The sequence below is a fragment of the Xyrauchen texanus genome, chromosome 15, assembly GCF_025860055.1.
Source record: "Xyrauchen texanus isolate HMW12.3.18 chromosome 15, RBS_HiC_50CHRs, whole genome shotgun sequence".
Classification (NCBI taxonomy): domain Eukaryota; kingdom Metazoa; phylum Chordata; class Actinopteri; order Cypriniformes; family Catostomidae; genus Xyrauchen; species Xyrauchen texanus.
In genome coordinates, this window is record NC_068290.1 from 21,917,556 (window position 1) to 21,939,457 (window position 21,902).

The 21,902-nt window shown below is 41.8% G+C and overlaps 1 protein-coding gene across 1 annotated transcript; it reads right to left on the bottom strand.

Annotated features, from left to right (window-relative positions):
- Nucleotides 1-673: 673 nt before the first annotated feature.
- LOC127656191 (putative nuclease HARBI1) lies at nt 674-2,298 on the bottom strand. Its single transcript, XM_052144380.1, has 5 exons — nt 1,866-2,298; nt 1,670-1,785; nt 1,477-1,588; nt 1,073-1,398; nt 674-694 (listed from the first exon to the last, which is right to left on the bottom strand). Exons 1-5 carry the CDS (start codon nt 2,296-2,298, stop codon nt 674-676), a joined length of 1,008 nt encoding a protein of 335 aa, XP_052000340.1.
- Between the last annotated feature and the right edge of the window lie 19,604 nt (nt 2,299-21,902).

A 21,902-nucleotide genomic window follows, 5' to 3' on the forward strand; every position in this document is an offset into this window, starting at 1 on the left:
CAGCAAGGGATACTGGCCTCTTCATACAAGGTACATTATAGCCATACTACTGCACATGGAAAATATTGAAATCCAATATATTTTGCTATGTGGACTGTGTAACTTTGCCTTACCTTGCAGTGGCTGGCAACACCCTTACACTTTTGGAGCCACCAGACTATGATTCGCCAGTGAGTACTCTTTATTAAATCATAGGCTTTGCATGTCCTGTCAAAAATATCAATACAAGTATTGAATATGGCAGAGGGAAGCCACATCTACAGCAGTGGAGTGCACTTCTGCCGATGATGAGACCGTGTCGCTGGACTCCAGAAGGCTCGAGGTATCATGTCAATTTTGTGGAAATGGACACATTTTTTTAAGTTCATAATAGATAAGAAGTCAGGGAAGTGGTACTAATAGAAAATATCATTTGTTACAGGATCCTGACACTGGGCAGCCTGATAAGCAGCCTGGTAACATAGTGAGTATTGCCTGAAGTAAATTTACATTATGCAAAAATTCTGCTATGCTAATGAAAACGTGTTCACAGAATTCACAAACTGTCAGATATCTCTACACAACGCATCTTAAGAGACAGATCGAGCTGTCAGAAGTCAAGATTGATGTGAACAAAAGAAAGCTGCAGGACATGGACCTTGAGATGCAAATTAACCGCAAGACACTGAGGAAACTAGAACTGGAAATCCAGAAACTAGAAAGAGAAGTGAATTCAGTTCATACTATAACCATGACTGTAACACAATGTATTAATCATCATAATTTTTTCTCTCCAAAGCTCCAAGCTGACAAGTAATAACAGCAAAATAATAAAAGAAAAATATTCCAAAACCATTGTGGTCTTGTAACTTTTTTTTTTAATGAATGTCAGGTACACTTTATAGTTATTGATCCAGTGAAGTGGAACTAGAATTTGGGAAGATAACCACAGTGTGTGCTACCGATGCCAAATAAAATGCATGTACACATGAAAAAGTTATATAGCCCACATTATCCTTTATTAAGGGATGGGCTATATCAAAACTAAATTAACTGAAATAATTTGCAATGTATTGTTCTCTAACAAGTCTACCATTTCTGTTATCTGGGAATATGGCAGCATTGTCCCAATCAACATCCAAAGCAACTCTGGGAGCCCTTTCTTTAGGCTGGCAATATTGTGCAGCACTGTGCAGGCAACAGTCACATCACATGCTCTGTCTGGGGAGACCCTCAGGTGGTGCAGGCACTGAAATCGTGATTTCAAGAGGCCGAAGGTCATTTCAATTCGAGCCCTGGTTTTGGCATGGGCATGGTTGTAAGCTTGCTGTGCTGGGGTTTGGGGGTCTGTAAGGGGAGTCATCAGAAATGTCTCACAGGCATAGCCTTTGTCCCCCAGCAGCACACCAGAGAACTCACCTGCAAATACAAAACATAATTCTTACAAGTACTGTACTCTTGATGTTCAAGGTGCTTAAAAAAAATGGGGTGGCTTACCTAGAGAGAGTCTCTGGTAAATTCTACTGGCCCGAAAGATTCTGGAGTCATGGACTGAGCCAGGCCACTTTGCCTCTAAATTTGTGATAAGGCAGTCAGCATCACAGATCATCTGTAAAAATATATAGCCTATTAAGGTCATTTAATGCACAGAATAATTATGTAGCTGACAGTAACCATAACTCATTCTTACCTGAACATTGACACTGTGGAAGGATTTCCTGTTAACATAATCTCCCTCATGTGCCCCTGAGGGGCGTTGGATACGAATATGGGTGCAATCCACTGTACCAATTACATTAGGAAAAGCTGTAACACAAAATAATGAGTGTTATACTGTGACTGTGCTAATGTAACATTTTGTAGTAATCTGTTATTATTCGTGTTACCTGCAATCTTGTAGAACTCCTCCTTGATATGGATGAATCTTCTGTGACCAGGGAAGGTGATAAATATGTGCACAAGAGATTTCAATGCCAGACTTACATTTCTTATTGTGCGGCAAATAGTGGCTTTATTGAGGTTTTCTGCATCACCGACAGAATACAGAAACATGCCACTTGCAAAGAATCGCAGTGCTACGCAGACCATCTGTGGGACAGTGAGAGCATGGCTCCGTGCTGTCCTGTGCTGTATGTTTGGACCCAGCAGCCTACACAAATATCTTATGCCATCACCTGAGAATCTGTACCTCTCAGTCAGATATTCGTCTGAAAAGGCCATTGGGTCTGCCCTATCTCGGAAGACTCTTTCATGCCTGAATGCTCGTCTGAGTATTAAAACTTCCTCATCAACTACATCATCCAACAAAGGGCAAGCCATTGTAAATAGGAAACACACAAATCTTTAGTCTATATATACTACATATTGACCTCGTTACGGACTTAATTGAAACCACATTTGCAACTTCATGAGCCATTTCTTATTATCTCATCAACTGCAATAAAATATAATATATTGATATTTTTTCTCATTCAGCAGTACATTTCAACTCTATACTTGCATATATAGATATACATAGTCTATATTCTGTTTCTCATATTATAGTTATTTTGCACTGTGTTGGCATTCATTGTGGACAGCAAAGTAATAATTGCTCAGGAAAATCTGCTTTCCTCACTGGGTGTATGACAATAAACGCTTTAAATCTCGAATAATATATATATTCATCAAACCTCTGACAGTGAAATGAACAGCAGTTTTCAATAATAACTAAAATAACAGTACGCATACTTGACAGTATATCTAGTATTTTAATGCAGGACCATGAAGTGACTAAAACACATTAATATCTAGTAGGATTTAGGGTGGAACTAGCCGATAAATCACTTGGATTAATCTTAGCCTGGTTGTTAGCCTGCTCCGGAGCAGGCTAGCTGCAAAGTGTAAATCTCCATAGTAACTTAATGTAGATTAATTTAGCCTCCCTTCATGCAACCGAGTCAGGGCTAAATTCAGCCAGGATAACTGGAAAATCCCAGCTTAATCCCTTATCTTGCTTTTGTGCAATACCCCTCAGGGCTTATTTATAGATCTTGAAGGGATGTTGCAAGCCGCTGGCACCCCTCATGATATAATATTAGGTTGAGACTTTAATCTTTTGATGGACTCAGTCCTTGATCATAGTGAAGCAAAAATGTGTAAGCCCCTAGAGCAACATTGACGCTTCACAGGATGTATAAATATCTTGGTCTTAAAGAGATGTTTGAACCAATCTGGGAGGGACTATACATTTTTTTCATCAGTCCATAAGATTTACTTTAGAATATAATTTGTTTTTTTATATCTAAGTCCCTCATTTCATCAGTTGCTGATTGGAAACATTTTGTTCTCAGATCACACCCTGATGTGTTTAGAAGTGTTGCCACATATGGAGAAAAATAAATCATATAGTTGGTGCTTTAATTTATCCCATTTGCAAAATCCTGAATTAAAAAAAAAATGCTAAAGGCTGAAATCAATGTCTATATGGAGAGCAACTGGTCCTCAGTATCCTCTGTGGGTGTGGCTTGGGAGGCACTTAAGGCAGTTCTTAAGGGTCGGATCATACAGTATGCCTCTGTAAAAGACTTCATGTAGGGAGGGAAAGGAGGACACAGGGAACTGGATACTTAAACTCAAAGGTATAACTTCTACTAAACAAACTCAAAATCCCTTTTCAGCATTACACTCATTAGCTTAACTCAAGACAGCCTGTTTCAGACGGGTAGCGCTCTCGCTCTCTCTCGCTCTCTCTCGCTCTCTCTCTTCTTGCCGCTGGCATGGTCTCTTTTATACTGCTCTCCCCAAGCACATTGCAATTGGAAACAGGTGATAATCGTTATCAGGCTCAGGTGTATGCACCCATACCGCTTTCTCTCTCTCTGGACGAATGCTCGACCACGCGTCCTCTGCCACAGCCTCATTCATCAAAAAATCCAAAGCACGAGAACTTGTGGAGTTGGAAGGGAATATTAAAAGTGCAGAGGCAGAGCTGAAGCACCGAATGTCGTTGAATGGCCTCAAGGAACTGACCTAATTGAAATAAAGATATAGTACTATTTTGGCACGTAAGGTGGAGTTTTGGCTATTCAGGCCAGACAGTCATACTTTGAGTTGGGGGACAAAGTAGGGAAACTTGAAACTGGTGAAATATTTACCTTGGCCATTGATATTAATAATGCTTTTAAAGAATTCTATCTTGATCTCTATTGATTACTGATAAGGATATTAGAAACTTTGTGGAACCATTAGAACTTCCTAAACTGACGACTGAGCAAATATATTCTCTTGATTCTGAGATAAACTTGTAGGACCTTGGCGAAGTAATTGAGTGAATACAATGACACCAAGGACGGAGAGGTGCGACCTTGGACCTACAGAGCTGAAATATTCTGAAAATGTTTATATTATGCAAATTAACAAAATCTCTACATCAGGGGTCAGTATTTAAAAAAAAAAAAAAAAAAAAAGAACAATATTATTAAAAATGTCACTGTTTTATTCTATTACATTAATATTTTTAAAGCTACTCAAGTTATTCAGCCAAAAGTAGTCAGTGGTTTTCTCATTTCCTTGTTATTGTTGTTTGATTAATAGCCTTTATGACATGGCCTACTAGACAGTGCTCAATTCAATTATATGTACACTTCTAGTCCAACAATTTGATGTAAATATGCTTTTTGACCCACCGTTTAAGTTCACTTTAGACCAAACAGTCTGCATTTATTTTAATACCTCTCCAAGACAGGCATTGGTGGAATTATAAAGAGTATTTTTACCATTTAGTAGTGTACCCAGATTAGCACTCTCGGAGCACACGTGCATGTAAAGCGTACAACATTAGCCGTCTGTTAATCAAACAGTGCGCAGCTACAAACGTCAGGAAATAAAAAGTCAATCTTTAATATTTAATCTAGATCACCCAACTAGTGGTGCTCTTGCTATCTCGATCGATGTAATGAAAACCCCTCTTCTTGATGTAGAACATAGGCTAAGTACAGAACATAGACTCTCCCAAGCCAATCATGTTGATAGATAAAAAATAAAATCAGGACAGGGAAGAAGCAAGGTGGAGAGACTGTGGGAAAATAGCACAGTAAAACACAGTTACAGCACTTAAAATTAACTCAAGTAAAAGTAAAATATCCAATTTTAAACTACTTAAAAAAGTAAGTACAGTAATTAATTACAGTAACGTGAGAATTTGTAATTCGTTACTTTACACCCCTGAAAATCACCATAAGCAAAGACACAGCAATCACAGGAAAATATATGCAGTGATTTAATTACTAATAATCTACAGGTGGTGAGACAAGTGGATGGCGAAAACCCATTACCTAGGTGAAACTTCTCAACACAAATAATTGAATACAAACTTGAAATGTCCAGAAGAGCAGGTTAATTGTCTGAATTTTGAAATTTATTTTGAAAAAAATATCTTAGAGATCTGTACAGCAAAGTCATAAGAATAAAGGACGCGCACACACACAATGCTCCCAGAACTGTGTGACACGCTGTCCCTCCTGGACACGACAAGTTCTTTAAAGCAGTAGTTCTAGTGATTCAACTGGTTTTGCCTTGGGACCCAGATTTCACACTGCAAGTGCAAAAGTACAAAACCTGAATTTAATGGATTCTCCATACATTTTATTTTAACTTGCATAGATGTTCATGGTTTTCAAATACGAATGTGACATTATTTTTGTTGTTGATTTCAAAAACTCTCCAAAAAGTTATTTCCCCCCTTTTAAAAGTTGATGAGCATATTTATTTATATGAGTCCATTATATTTTGTATCTAGTTTATTTCCTAATATTAAACATAGTTCTAACAGAACATAAGCTATTACACAGGAGGGAAACTTTATTCATAATTTTCCCACCGGTTTTAGAGGTTCTAAAGACCTTACTTGACTACAGATACACAGTGTTGCATTGACCCACCACACTGCTGTTTATTATGTCAGGGCTCCCTGTTTGAGAGGGAGGGAAAGCTGGCCATAAAGTCATTGGGCTTTCTCTCATTTAAGTTAATTAAAGCACACCAAGCCGTGTCAATCGCTCACCTCATCTCAGCCAGTCCCGGGGAAAAGAAGGCGAAGACAAGTGAAAGAGGTAAGAGACAGGAGATACCATGTGCACATTTCACTATGTTTGTCAATATAGCATGTTAATAATAATAAGAATAACTGTTAGTTAACTTTTAAAGATAACAATAATAATCATTAGCACATATTATATTTTGTGTTTAACACAATATCTATACTGTCCTTTTCAAACAAAGAACAGAATATGTTGATATATGTGTTAGCTTGGATTATTAGTATTGCACTTAAAGTTATTTCTGTGCAAACAGAATTCACACTTAATTGGTATGTAAGGCCATTGTCAATTGCTTAATTCATTGTTCAGTTCAAGCCCTATTCTCTGTGCTTTGTGCTCAAACGTCTTAAAAAGTTGTGCTATAAATAAAATTTCCCTATTTTCTAATTTGAGTGGTTTGTGTCTCCTGTAGACACTAACATTGGAACAAAGAAAAAAATCGGTCAAAATCTCAAAAATCTTTCTCTCTCTGTTTCTATTTGACCCTTTTGTACTGTCAATAAACACTGGCTAAGTTTCCCCATAACGTTGCATTTTAACTTACACCATTCATTATTTTATGAGTAACACCCGCTTTTCCCAAACCAGCAATTATTGTTTATAAAGTTAAAATATATGGATATTTTTCTTACAAATACGAATCGCTTCACTTCAGAAGGCCTTTAATAACCCCCTGGAGCTGTATGGATTACTGTTTTGATGGACGGATGCGCTTTTTTGGGGCTTCAAAATCTAAGGTACAATTCACTCCCATTATATATACAGGTACTATACTATACATATGTTTTTATATAACACCGATTGTGTTTGGCTGAAAGACAAAAGTCATATACACCTAAAATGGCTTGAGGGTGAGTAAATAATTTTCATTTTTGAGTGAACTAACCCATTAAGTGCTTTGTTACGGAGCTGTCCAGTCCAAAGGTGCTGATCACTTTGGCCAGCATGTCCAGGAGATTGTCTTCTCAACTTGGAAGTTATACGGAAATACTAACAAACATGGAAGATGTTTGTAACCTTGTTTGTAAAGTAATATGTTTCTGTGCCTCTGCAAGGTTATTTTTTAACCCAGAATGCTGGGTTGAGTCTGCTGGGTTATTTTCACAGTAGTTTTTACCCACCTTTGCTTGTTTAATGGCTGGGTCATTGTCACTGATAGTAAAATTCACCACAGCCAAGCTGTTGTGTCAAAATAACCACTGCAGGTTTATTTGTGCCAAACTGGCATTTTTGCCTCCTGTCCTGAGAAAACGTCCTGAGAGGAATCTTCCTCAATAAAATTAAGGTTTGTATTCACTTGTATTCCTATCAGCCATTTCTGTACAGACAGGAACAATAAATAGGCTACATTTGAAAAACAAAAAATATCACGTCAGACAACATAAGTAATTCTGTTGTCTCACATTATAATTTTTGTTTTTAAAATGTACTTATTTGTATGACAACATCAACGTCATACCAAGCTAGTTTGGCAGCAAATGTATTTGATATCTGTTAAGGTCGCTGGCTTTGCTCAATTGCTGTCGAAAACCAACGCGACAGTCAAGCGAGTGACGCGATTTCAGATAGTGGCTGTGCGCATGCGTCAAGCAGTAGGAAGCGTACTCAAAGATATTGATATTACAGAAGATAATACAGAAGATTTTGATTTAACCACTGGAATCGCCTTTTTCTGCTATTTGGAGCCAACTTGCTTTTGAGATTTTCTAAATTATCAAAATATATGAATACCATTATTAAATGTCCCATTGTCTTTGATAAACTGTGAAATATGCAAGATATGTTAAAGTTGCTCTTAATGGATTTAAGATTTATTCAAAGCTCTTGTTAATTTGCGTACGTTTTTATGAACTACTTAGATAACAATGCTTTTGGGAAACACGCCTTAGAGATTAAGTACTACTTAAGTACTACTAACAGTTACTAACTAATAACAGTTTTATTTAAAACAATCTAGGTATGGTACATTGAAAAAAAAAACAGCCAACATATTTTTTCAAACAAAGATACATTTTTACTCTTGAAGAACAAATTTATCAGTATCTAATTTCAAACGAGCCCAAGTTTGTATTTGTAGACAAAAGGGTTCAAGAACTGGAAGAGTTTTACTTAAGGTATGGAATGCTCTCACGAGTCTGTCTTTTTAATGGCGGTTCGCATTCTTACGCATTACCGCCATCTACTGTGTGTAATGGATCAGAGACTTTCCTACGATATACTTCCCTAGGCTAATCATGACTAAACGCTTCAAATGTCGCTGCGTGTTCAGCTCCTCCATTTTTAACTACGAGCCCCTCATTTCCCAGAGAGATAATAATAATAATAATAATAACATCAACAACACAAAATTGGGCCTATATCCTTTCAATCAGATTTGAACTTTTAAGAAACTGTAGTATATTACTTCCTATTGTTGGATTCAAAATCTTATTTTAATGTTATTGCTTGATCTCCTTTCTTCTGTAATTCTTCTACTAATTAGTTTCTTTCTTCTGCATATTCTTTGCACTGTATTATTACATGTTCTACTGACTCAACCCCACACCAGCTGCATAATCCTGTTGGATGTGTTCCTATTAAATGCATTGTTGCATTTAAATCTGTATGCCCCAGTCTGAGACTTGATGTAATACATTCTTGTCTTCTTCCCCCTGATATCCTTCCTCTACGACCAGTGGTTCTTTCTCTCGTTATCCCAATAGTATTGCCACTTTTGCATTATTTTCTTTTTAATTATTGCTTTTATTTCTGATCTACTACATGATATTTGCATGTCAATGTCTTGTTTCATCATTGCTTTTTTTTTTTTTTGCCAATTTATCTGCTTCTTCATTTCCATTACAATTTTACTTTACTGATTGATTGTTGCATGTCATATAAAATCTGGAGAATCTCAACCACTCTTGTCTACTATCAGAATACTGAGCATACAAACTTAATAATGCCAAACTAGAGTCTGAACAAATGAGAGTATAAGTGTCACAAACACCGACGAGGGCGTCTCTCTCCCTGTCCAGCGGCGATCGCACTCGCCCGAGTATTAATTGCCCTGATTGTTCCCAGCTGCCTCTCATTGCCCCTGTCTATTTAAACCGTGCCTGTGAATTCCCTCCTCGCGAAGTCTTGTTAGCCCCGGCCACATTTCTGAGCGTTCTACTCGTTTTCTTGTTCATCTCGTGTACCAGTCTAGCCTGTTTCTCCCGACCTCGATGGTTTGCCGCCTGCCTAGTTTACTCTGCCTGTTCTCCGCCCACGATCGTTCGCTGCCTGCCCTGACCCACTGCCTGTTCTTGTTACGAGCCTGCCCGTCCTCCTCTCACTGTGTGTGTCTGCGGACTCCGTCTGCTCATCCCGAGTTGACACCTCCCCTTAAACCGCACATGGATCCCAACCAGCCCGAGTCCTCGTCACAGAAGACTTCGCCGCCCATCGATCCAGCGGTTATCGCCCGCATGTCGGAGGAGCTTGCTACCCAAGCAAATCTATTGGCCGCTCAGCAGCACCAGCTCGGAAGACTCACTTCCGCCATGGAAGAGATTATGCGCACCGTTCAGGCTTCCCACCAAAACCTCCGGCGCCTGCTTCCGTGCCCGCAGCCGCCGGCGCTCCGCCTAACCTCGCGTCCTCGGTTTCACGGGCCCCCCTCTTCCGCCACCCCTCGTCTAGCGCTTCCCGAGAATTCGACGGCACGCCCGCCAAATGCAGGGGCTTTATAATGCAATGCTCGATCTTCCTCTCGCAACAGCCAACGCTGTACCCCACCGATGAGAGCAAAATCTTATTCGTCAGCTCAGTGCTCACTGGCCGGGCGCTCGACTGGGCGACAGCGGTCTGGACCAACCAGGGGTTCGCGCAATTCACATTCGACTCATTCATGCAAAGCCTGATAGATGTCTTCGACAACCCAGAGAGCGGAAAGAGCGCCGGGGAGCAGCTGCTGGCGCTCCGCCAGGGAAATCGCACAGCAGCGGATTACGCCCTCACTTTCCGTACCCTCGCCACACAAACCGGCTGGCTCGAGAGCACCCTGAAACTCCTCTTCCGCCAGGGGCTGAATACGGACCTCCAGTCTGAGCTGGCCTGTCGCGACGAGGGGGTCTCCCTTGATCAGTTCATCTCGCTGGCCATCCGTGTGGATAACCTCATCCGCTCCAGGCGTCCGGGCAGATTGACCTTGCAGCCCGCGCCGACACCCCAGCATCCCGCAACCTCGGAACCCATGCAACTCGACCGAGCCCACCTGACTCAGGAGGAGAAAGAGCGCCGCCTGGCCAACAACCTCTGCCTGTATTGCGGCCAAGCCGGACACGTCCGCGCAACCTGCCCGACGAGACCACCCGACCCTCAGCACCCGGGGTGAGTTTACTGCTCTCTTCCTCTTTAGCGGGGACTGTCTCGAAGTGCCCGTTAAGCTCAGCAATCCATCATTTAGCGTGAACACCCAAGCTATGATAGATTCTGGTGCAGCGGGAAGCTTCATTGACGAAGGGTTTTGTAAGCGGCATAATATTCCCCTAACGGCTTGCCTTCCTCCATTGACAGTGGCGGCGCTAGGCGGTGCGCCCCTGGGCACAGGGCGTGTGACCTACACCACCTCCGGCGTCCTCCTGCAGGTGGGCGCACTGCACACTGAGACCCTGCGCCTAAGCGTCGTCACCTCCCCCACCATCCAGTAATCCTCGGCTACCCCTGGCTCAGACTCCACGACCCACGAATCTCCTGGCAGACCAACCAGATCGCTCAGTGGGGGACTCACTGCTTCGACTAGATGCCTGAGGACCATGATTCCTCCCACCTTGGGGGCACCAAGGTTCAGAAGGTGTCCGGCGTGACCTCACTGATACCCCATGAATACACCGACCTGAGCGAGGCCTTTAGCAAAGCCAAGGCATCCCTTCTACCGCCCCACCGGCCAAGTGACTGCGCCATAGAACTGAAACCCGGAGCCTCGCCACCCCGTGGCCGAATCTTCCCCCTGTCCGAGCCTGAGTCCCTGGCCATGAAGTCCTACATCGAGGAGGAGCTGGCCAAGGGGTTCATCCGGCCTTCCACTTCCCCGGCGGCAGCCGGATTCTTCTTCGTGGGCAAGAAGGATGGCTCCCTTCATCCTTGTATAGATTACCGGGGCCTCAACGACGTTACTGTCAAATTCCGGTACCCCCTGCCCCTAGTGCCCGCGGCCCTGGAACAACTACGAACCGCAAAAATCTATACCAAGCTAGACCTAAGGAGCGCCTACAATCTGATCCGCATCCGGGAGGGAGACGAGTGGAAGACCGCCTTTTCCACCACCAGCGGCCACTACGAATACCTGGTTATGCCGTTCGGATTATCCAACAGTCCGTCCGTGTTCCAGTCATTTGTCAACGACATCTTCCGGGACATGCTCAACCGATGCCTTATAGTGTACATTGACGACATCCTGATCTACTCCGACTCGTTCGAGGAACATGTGAGTCAAGTCAGAACTGTGCTCAAGCGCTTAATCCAACACCAACTCTACGCCAAAGCCGAGAAGTGCGAGTTTCACCAGAGGTCGGTAGCCTTCTTGGGGTACGTGATCAGCCCAGAGGGAGTGGCCATGGATGACAACAAAGTACGGGCCGTCCAGGAGTGGCCCCAACCCACCACGGTGAAGGGGCTCCAACGCTTCCTGGGCTTTGCCAACTTCTACCGCAGGTTCATCAAGAACTTCAGTACCATCGCCTCTCCACTCACCGCCATGGTAAAAGGGGGATGAACTAGACTCCACTGGTCCACCGAAGCCCTCCTGGCCCTAGCCCAACTCAAGGAGCGATTCACCACCGCTCCCATCCTGCATCACCCAGACCCTGACCTCCCGTTTGTGGTTGAAGTGGACGCCTCCAACACCGGCATAGGCGCCGTGCTCTCCCAGCGCCAGGGCGACCCACCGAAACTATTCCCCTGTGCCTTCTACTCTCGTAAACTCACTGCCGCCGAACAAAATTATGACGTCGGCAACCGCAAGCTCCTGGCCATTAAAGCCGCCCTGGAGGAGTGGCGACACTGGCTGGAGGGGGCCAGGCACCCTTTCCAAGTACTCACCGACCACCGCAACCTCGAATACCTACGCTCAGCCAAGCGCCTCAACCCCAGACAAGCCAGATGGGCCTTGTGTTTCACCCGATTTGATTTCACCATCACCTACCTCCCTGGATCCAGGAATACCAAGGCCGACTCGCTCTCCCGGCAATACGAAATCGAACCCCAGAAAACCACGGTCGAACCCATCGTCCCCCCGGTGCTCATCCTAGCCCCCGTCCAGTGGGACATCATGGCCGACATCGCCGAAGCCGGTGCCACTGCCCCGCCTCCTCCCGAGTGCCCGCCGGACCGGACATTCGTGCCCCCCAGCCTCCGGGAGAGTACTCCGCTGGGTACATGACGCCCCAAACTCCGGACACTCCGGCATCACTGCTACCACACGCCTCTTGAGAAACCGCTTTTGGTGGGAAACACTCTCTGAGGACACCGCTGACTTCGTCCAGAGGTGCCGACCATGCAACCTAGCAAAGGTCCCCAAGCAGTCGCCGGCCGGACTTCTTCAGCCCCTGCCTACACCTCGGCGTCCCTGGTCCCACATAGCAGTGGACTTTGTCACCGACTTGCCCCGTTCCCGAGGACACACAGCCATACTCACCATCGTGGATCGTTTCTCAAAGGCGTGTCGCCTCATCCCTCTTCCCAAACTGCCCACCGCCCTGGAAACCGCCGAACACCTCTTCCAGTATGTGTTCCGTCTCTACGACCTGCCGGAGGACATCGTCTCGGACCGGGGGCCCCAGTTCACCTCTAGGGTTTGGAAAGCCTTCTTCCGCCTTCTAAATGTAAACCTCAGCCTCTCGTCCGGCACCACCCTCAGTCCAACGGCCAGGCAGAGCGCCTCAACCAGGAAATCACCAGGTTCCTACGCACCTACTGCCATCAAAACCAGTCAGATTGGAGCCGGTTCCTCCCATGGGCTGAGTACGCCCAGAACTCCCTGCTCAAGCCTTCCACCAACCTGACCCCCTTCCAGTGCATCCTGGGGTACCAGCCACCACTATTCCCCTGGTCCGGCGAGCCGTCAGAGGTCCCTGCGGTCAACGACTGGGTCCAACGCAGTGAGACAGTATGGGACCAGGCGCACGTGCACCTACAACGAGCCATGAACCGCTCCAAGACCCAGGCAGACCGACACCGCCGACCCGGTCCAAACTACACTCCTGGCCAATGGGTTTGGCTATCCACCCGCGATCTCCGTCTCCGCCTGCCCAGCAAGAAACTCAGCCCCAGGTATGTAGGTCCCTTTAAGATCCTCAGAAAGATCAATCCTGTCTCCGTTTGCTTACAACTCCCCACTGATTACCGCATTTCTCCTACCTTCCATGTTTCCCTACTCAAACCGGCCGACCCCCCGAGGGCAGACGAAGAGGGTACCCACGGCCCCACTCCCTTGTTCCTAGACGGCGAGGAGGCGTTCCAGGTACGAGAACTACTTGACTCAAGGCGACGCCGAGGTCGGATCCAGTACCTGGTGGACTGGGAGGGGTACGGAGTGGAGGAAAGATCCTGGGTCGACACCGACGACATCCTCGATCCCAACCTCATCACCGAGATCCACCGAGCCAACCCGGAAAGACCGGCCCCTCGACCTCGGGGAAGACCCCGGCGCAGGTCTCGTCTTCGCGTCAGGAGCCGCTCGCAGGGGGGGGGCTCTGTCACAAACACCGACGAGGGCGTCTCTCTCCCTGTCCAGCGGCGATCGCACTCGCCCGAGTATTAATTGCCCTGATTGTTCCCAGCTGCCTCTCATTGCCCCTGTCTATTTAAACCGTGCCTGTGAATTCCCTCCTCGTGAAGTCTTGTTAGCCCCGGCCACATTTCTGAGCATTCTACCCGTTTTCTTGTTTATCTCGTGTACCAGTCTAGCCTGTTTCTCCTGACCTCGATAGTTTGCCGCCTGCCTAGTTTACTCTGCCTGTTCTCCGCCCACGATCGTTCGCTGCCTGCCCTGACCCAGTGCCTTGTTACGAGCCTGCCCGTCCTCCTCTCACTGTGTGTGTCTGCGGACTCCGTCTGCTCGTCCCGAGTTGACACCTCCCCTTAAACCGCACATGGATCCCAACCAGCCCGAGTCCTCGTCACAATAAGTTGATCCTATGTAATTTATCTTTTGTATTTCAATCATAATTGCTAGTAATTCTCATGTAAATACTTAAATATGATCTGATATAATTTTTCCTTCTGCTATTTTTAACTTTAGGATGGTATAAGCTATTCCCACCTGTCCTTTTCCTGGATCTTTAGATGCATCTGTATAAACTTGAGTAAGACAAGCTTATTTTGTCCAAATATCTATTTCCAGTCATGACAGTGCAGCTCTTATATACTTGAATGGGCGAACAACGAAATTACAATTAAATATTTTTTTTTTAAATCCGCAGTGAATCTGACAACACTGTTATCATAAATTGTGCTTCTTTGCATCACATTACACTAAAAACACAATTTCCCTGGCTTGTATAGCTAAAGTGATTGTGCATTCTAGAGTTGATTGACAGGCAATGTTTGTATCTAAAAGGTGATTGGCTCTTTTAAGTGTAAGGCGGGACTTCCTGTCTACATCCGTTGACCGCTCAGAGCTCCTTGGTTGGTCGTTCAAATTTCTCCCATTCATTTGAATAGAAGTGGCCCTTCTCTGTTAAATTTTGGTCTTGCCTACTTACCCACTTGTCTTAAGTATTTCCAGTGTTTGGCCAAGTAGACATGAAGACTGCGAGTGTGTGGATGACTTTTGACTGCACAATGTGACACTCGTAGACTTAAAGATGTCGGTGGTGGTTGCACCAGATGTTTTAGTATTTTCACTCAGCTGAAGACTGATTGTTTTTGTTTGTGTAAAATTGTATTGTCCATAACTGCTGTAAAATTTGAAATATAAGCTTACTACTTTGTTTCACAATACACTGCATAAAACAATGAAAAATTAAATAAAAATGTTATTCTATAACCTGTGCGATCCATTAATATCCAATACAAGCCATTTAAATTATATGCTTTAGCTTGTCATATATAAATAAGCGGGGTGTGGCTCCTGATCGTGGTGAAGTCTGGGATACACTTGAAACACCTCTCAGAAGCAGTATTCGCACTAGTGTGGATTTAATGTGGGTTAAGTGCACTGAGGTTTGGCATGTTTTAGACATGGAACAGTCTAGAACATTTACTTTCTGTCGCGTGCATGCACACTCAAGTGGCCAAGACCAAGAGTGGGTATTGGGACAGGGCCAGACTCTGGTCTCTCATCGTTGATACATGTGTGCATGCGTACGTGAATTAAATGTATTTTAACATATTTTAATGAGGTTTTTGTATTGTCGTTAATTAAATTATAAGAGGACATGTTGTGCAATTTTATCAAAGGAAATGCACTGCTTCTTTTTTAAGAAATATTTTACTGTTAATTATTAAGTAGATCTACCTAAAATTATTAGGTAAACTGAATATCTTATTTTCTTTGGTACATTTGAACCAATGTGCAGTTATAGTAATTATCACCCCAATAAAAAAAAGAAATCTTCTGATAGAAGGTGTACTGAATTGGAGGTGTACCTGTGGATGTAGTTTAGCCTACCTTCAAACTCAGTGCCTCTTTTCTTGAAATCAGCCAAGACCTCAGAAAATAAATTGTGGACCTCCAGAAGTCTGGTTCATCCTTGTCAGCAATTTCCAAATGCCTTAAGAAACAACGTTCATCTGTACACACAATAGTATACAAGTATAAACACCATGGGACCACGCAGCCATCATACCACTTAGGAAGGAGGTGCATTCTGTCTCCTAGAGATGAACGTAGTTTGGTGTGAAAAGTGCAAATCAATCCCAGAACAACAGCAAAGGACCTCATGAAGATGCTGGAGGAAACAGGTACACAAGCATCTATATCCACAGTAAAACGAGTCCTATATCGCCATAACCTGAAAGGCTGCTCAGCAAGGAAGAAGCCACTGCTCCAAAACTGCCATAAAAAAGCCAGACTACAGTTTGCAAGTGCACATGGGGGCAAAGATCTTACTTTTTGGAGAAATGCCTTCTGGTCTGATTAAACAAAAATGTAAGTTTTTGGCCATAATGACCATCGTTATTTTTGGAGGAAAAAGGGTGAGGCCGAAGAACATCATCCCAACCGGGAAGCATGGGGGTGGCAGCATCATGATGTGGGGGTACTTTGTTGCAGGAGGGACTGGTGCACTTCACAAAATAGATAGCATCATGAGGAAGGAATATTATGTGGATATACTGAAGCAACATCTCAAGACATCAGCCAGGAAGTTAAAGCTTGGTCGCAAATGGGTCTTCCAAATGGACAATGACCCCAAGTATACCTCCAAAGTTGTGTCAAAATGGCTTAAGGGCAACCGAGTCAAGGTATTGAAGTGGCCATCACAAAGCCCTGACCTTTGTCTGATAGAAATTTGTGGGCAGAACTGAAAAAGCATGTGCGAGCAAGGAGGCCTACAAACCTGACTCAGTTCTGTCTGGAGGAATGGGCCAAATGTCCAGCAACTTACCGTGAGTAGCTTGTGGAAGGCTACCCAAAACATTTGACCCAAGTTAAACAATTTTAAGGCAATGCTACCAAATACTAACAAAGGGTAAGTAAACTTCTGACCCACTGGGAATGTGATGAAAGAAAGAAATGCTGAAATAATTATCTCTACTATTATTCTGACATTTCACATTCTGAAAATAGTGATCCTAACTGACCTAAGACGGAATATTTTCTACAATTAAATGTCGGGAATTGTGAAAAACGTTAAACGAGTTTAAATGTATTTGGCTATGGCGTACGTAAACTTCTGACTTTAAGAGTAAGTTTGGGCCTTAATGCATACTTGAATCAAAACTGCTAATTGAAAGTGAATTCTATTTGAATTATTATAAGTGTTACACTGCAGGAATGTATACTGTGAATATAGTGCAGTCATCTAGTTTAATAGCCATAAGTGTTTAACGGGGCTATTATAACATTATTACAACACATTTTTAATTCTAAATTATTTTTTTTTTTTATCATTTTTAATGTTACTTGGTTATCTGGTCAAATTGGGTTCAATTAGTTTTTGTTAGTAAGAGGTTTCATTTTCAGTTTTGAAATGTAGTGTTTTTAGAAACTACAAATTAAAATTAAAACAGTATTTATTTCCTGATTTAACCATTTATTTATTGATTAAAAAATTAAAGAAAGACAAAACATACACAGAATCAGTATGTAACCCCCACTATTACCCCTCCCAACCCCACCCTTTCCCTCAACAACATCCCAGTGTTCATACATGATTATAGACACATACACAAAATATATATATAATAATCACACATATTCACAACTACACCTCTCACTACTACACCTCGTTTCCCCACAAACGAGTCCAATTTCCCCAGTCTTCTAGATCAAGGGTTTTCTAACTGGGGTCCGGGGGCCACGAGAGGTTGCTAGGGGGTCCTTGGAACATTTCAGAGAAAGATGAGTGTTCATAAATGTAAAAAAGTTAAACACTACATTTACCGAATTTGACATGATTGCCGTTTCAGTTTTATTCTAAATGTTTTTCTTCAGGTTTATACATTTAACATTATTCCGTTATTAGGAAAAAAACAAAAAGTCTGTCCACAGACTGCAAAGTAGGCTAAATATTGTCCAGATCATGGATGCATTGAAATTAATATTTTTGGCCGATACAATCAATTTTTTTTACAAAAAACTACAGTCCAAAAACTCACCTTACTTTGTCATTAAATCAAAAAATGCTGTTCCATTTTTTGCAGTTCTAAATGATAAACCTCACATTTTACATATGATAAAATATTACAAATTCATATTATGAATCATATTCTACATTCTTTTTCTTATTAGATTTTATTCATTTTGTTTAGTATTTCTTTGTAATACACACAGAAAAAAATAAAAAAATTAAATACAACTTAATAATTGTATAAATTATGAAAAACCAATGGTTTATACAAGCAGTTTCTATCAATGGTTTTAAATTGGCAGGTAAATCAGTGCAGATATTATTTTAATAAGATATTAATTTAATAATTTATTTGGCACTTTGTACAGTAACTACAGGTGAAACTCGAAAAATTAGAATATCGTGCAAAAGTTCATTAATTTCAGTAATTCAACTAAAGGTGAAACTAATATATTATATAGACTCATTACAAGCAAAGTAATATATTTCAAGCCTTTATTTGATATAATTGTAACGAATGCAGGAGTGAAGGCAGACGAGGAGGTGCGGATCCAAAAGCAGGTTCTTTATTATAAATCAAAGTGAGGGCAAACAAACAGGAACAAAGAAATATCCACGAGGGGAAAACAACATGAACATGAAAACCATCCACAGGCAGGAGAAACAACCATAACATTCACGTGCAACAACATTCAACGACAGAAAAGGACTAAACCAAAAACCAGGATATAAATAAAAAACATGGGAAAAAGGGGCCAATGAACAAACAGAACACAACCTAGGTGACAAGGTGATTAACAGAAACCAAAGGCAAATTAACAAGGGCAGGTGAAAACAATGAACAGTGAACACGAGGGAAAACAAGACTATGGAGGTACAAGGGTGACAAAAGTGAAAACTAAGGAATAACAAAAGTGACAAAATTACAAACAAAGAGCAACAGTGAGACAAGACAGGGTAACCGTTACAATAATTTTGATGATTATGGCTTACAGCTTATGAAAACCCCAAATTCAGAATCTCAGAAAATTAGAATATTACATGAAATCAATAAAAAAAGGATTTTAAATACAGAAATGTCGGCCCTCTGAAAAGTATAATCATGCATATGTACTCAGTACTTGGTTTGGGCCCCTTTTGCATTAATTACTGCCTCAATGCGGCGTGGCATGCATGCTATCAGCCTGTGGCACTGCTGAGGTGTTATGGAAGACCAAGATGCTTCAATAGCGGCCTTCAGCTCTTCTGCATTGTCTGGTCTCATGTCTCTCATCTTTCTCTTAGCAATGCCCCATAGATTCTCTATGGGGTTCAGGTCAGGCGAGTTTGCTGGCCAATCAAGCACAGTAATACCATGGTCATTGAACCAGGTTTTGGTACTTTTGGCAGTGTGGGCAGGTGCCAAGTCCTGCTGGAAAATGAAGTCAGCATCTCCATAAAGCTTGTCTGCTGAAGGAAGCATGAAGTGCTCTAAAATGTCCCGGTAGACGGCTGCGTTGACTCTGGACTTAATAAAGCACAGTGGACCAACACCAGCCGATGACATGGCTCCCCAAACCAACACAGACTGTGGAAACTTCACACTGGACTTCAAGCATCTTGGATTGTGTGCCTCTCCATTCTTCCTCCAGACTCTGGGACCTTGGTTTCCAAATGAGATGCAAAATTTGCTCTCATCAGAAAAGAGGACTTTGGACCACTGAGCAACAGACCAGTTCTTCGCTTCTGACGTTGTTTGTTGTTCAGGAGCGGCTTGACAAGAGGAATATGACTTGATGCAATAACTCCAGCCTCAGTCCACTCCTTGTGAAGCTCCCCCACACATTTGAATGGCCTTTTTCCTGACAATCCTCTCCAGGCTACGGTCATCCCTGCTGCTTGTGCACCTTTTTCTTCCACACTTTTCCCTTCCACTTAACTTTCTATTAATGTGCTTTGATACAGCACTTTGAGAACATCCAACTTATTTTGCAATTACCTTTTGAGGCTTTCCCTTGTTGTGGAGGGTGTCAATGATGGTTTTCTGCACAACTGTCAGGTCAGCAGTCTTCCCCATGACTGTGAATTCAACTGAACCAGACTGAGAGACCATTTAAAGGCTCAGGAACCCTTTGCAGGTGTTTAGCTGATTAGAGTGTGACACTTTGAGCCTACAATACTGAACCTTTTCACAATATTCTAATTTTCTGAGATTCTGAATTTGGGGTTTTCATAAGCTGTAAGCCATAATCATCAAAATTATATCAAATAAAGGCTTGAAATATCTTACTTTGCTTGTAATGAGTCTATATAATATATTAGTTTCACCTTTTAAGTTGAATTACTGAAATTAATGAACTTTTGCACGATATTCTAATTTTTCGAGTTTCACCTGTATATAAATGATAATAATTTAAATTGCCTTTTAATATCACACTTAAACATTTTCTTAATTTTTCTCTGGTCTTCATACACACAAATATATAGTGACTTTTATCTATTTTAGGAGGGGGTCCCCTCACAAGGTGAATGTCAATTATGGTTGTCCTTGGCATCAAAAGTTTTAAAACCCCTGTTCTAGATGACCCTTCTTCAAAAGCCATCACCCTCCCCATCCCCGAGCACCACTCCTGAAATGAGGGTGCTTCAGCTGACCTCCATCCCATTAAAACTATCTGTCTATGGCGTTAAATGTTGGACAAAACAGCTTAAGCGCATAAATACAAAATGGATGACCCCAAGCATTCCTCCAAAGTTGTGGCAAAATGGCTTAAGGACAACAAAGTCAAGGTATTTGAGTAACCATCACAAAGCACTGACCTAAATCTGATAGAAATATTTGTGGGCAGAACTGAAAAAGTGTGTGCGAGCAAGGAGGCCTACAAACCTGACAGAGTTACACCAGTTCTCTCTGGAGGAATGGGCCAAAATTCCAGCAACTTATTGTGAGAAGCTTGTGGAAGGCTACCCAAAATGTTTGACACAAGTTAAAAAATCTAAAGGCAATGCTACCAAATACTAACAAAGTTTATATACATTTATGACCCACTGGGAATGTGATGAAAGAAAAACTGAGTTTAAATATATTTGGCTAAGGTGTAAGTAAACTTCTGACTTAAACTATATATATATATATATATATATATATATATATATATATATATATATATATATATATATATAATATAACTTTATTTGATCAACTTTCAACCACTGGAGATTTGGAAATTTTCAGTGATTTGGAAATTTCAACATACATAGTTTAATAATGATAATATTCCTCTGGTACAGTGCATATTAGGCCTATTGTACAGGTCAGTCTAAATGTTTAGACAATTTTAAATAATAGTTTTTTGTAATATTCTCCTGAAACCCAGCAATTAATTTCTTGTTATAATAAATAAATAAAGATTCTCTCTAAGACCATATACACCACATCCAAACATCAGTGTTTGCCATTACAACACAAATGTCTCAAATCATAATTCAGTATGTTAAATGGGAGATTAGGCCTATTAATTTGTCATTTTCATTGGTATTTGATTGATTATTAATCTTTGTCTTGTAAAAAATAGTGAATTTCAAAGTAGGGCATCATTTTTGTTTACAAGAAAGTAATTCATTTTTTTCATGTCCTCTGTAAAGGACATTGGGACATTGTGTTTTAACTAGTTGGAAAGGCACTACAATAGAGTAACAAGAAATAACCACAATCCTATAAAATTCCCATAAAAATGAAATTTATATGGAACATTTACAAGGTACTACTTGTATTTTTAAAATGTTTGCCACCAAAACACATTGATATAAAAAAATAATCGCATCATGTATAAGGTTGGAACACTTTTGAACCGTTATAAACTGTATAAGAAATCAGGAAATAAATTCTTTACAAAAAAAATTTAATAAATCATTCACTTATATCTTTTCATGTATCATATATTTCATATAAGGAAGAAACTTAGTTCGAAATATATAGGCTTATAATTGTTTTTTTTCCTTCAAAAAACAAATTTTGCCAAGTGTCTTAAGCACCAAACTAAATATTAATACTTAAAAAAAAATGAATTTGAAGAACTTTTTTTTTTTCGTGTTTCAGGAGGAT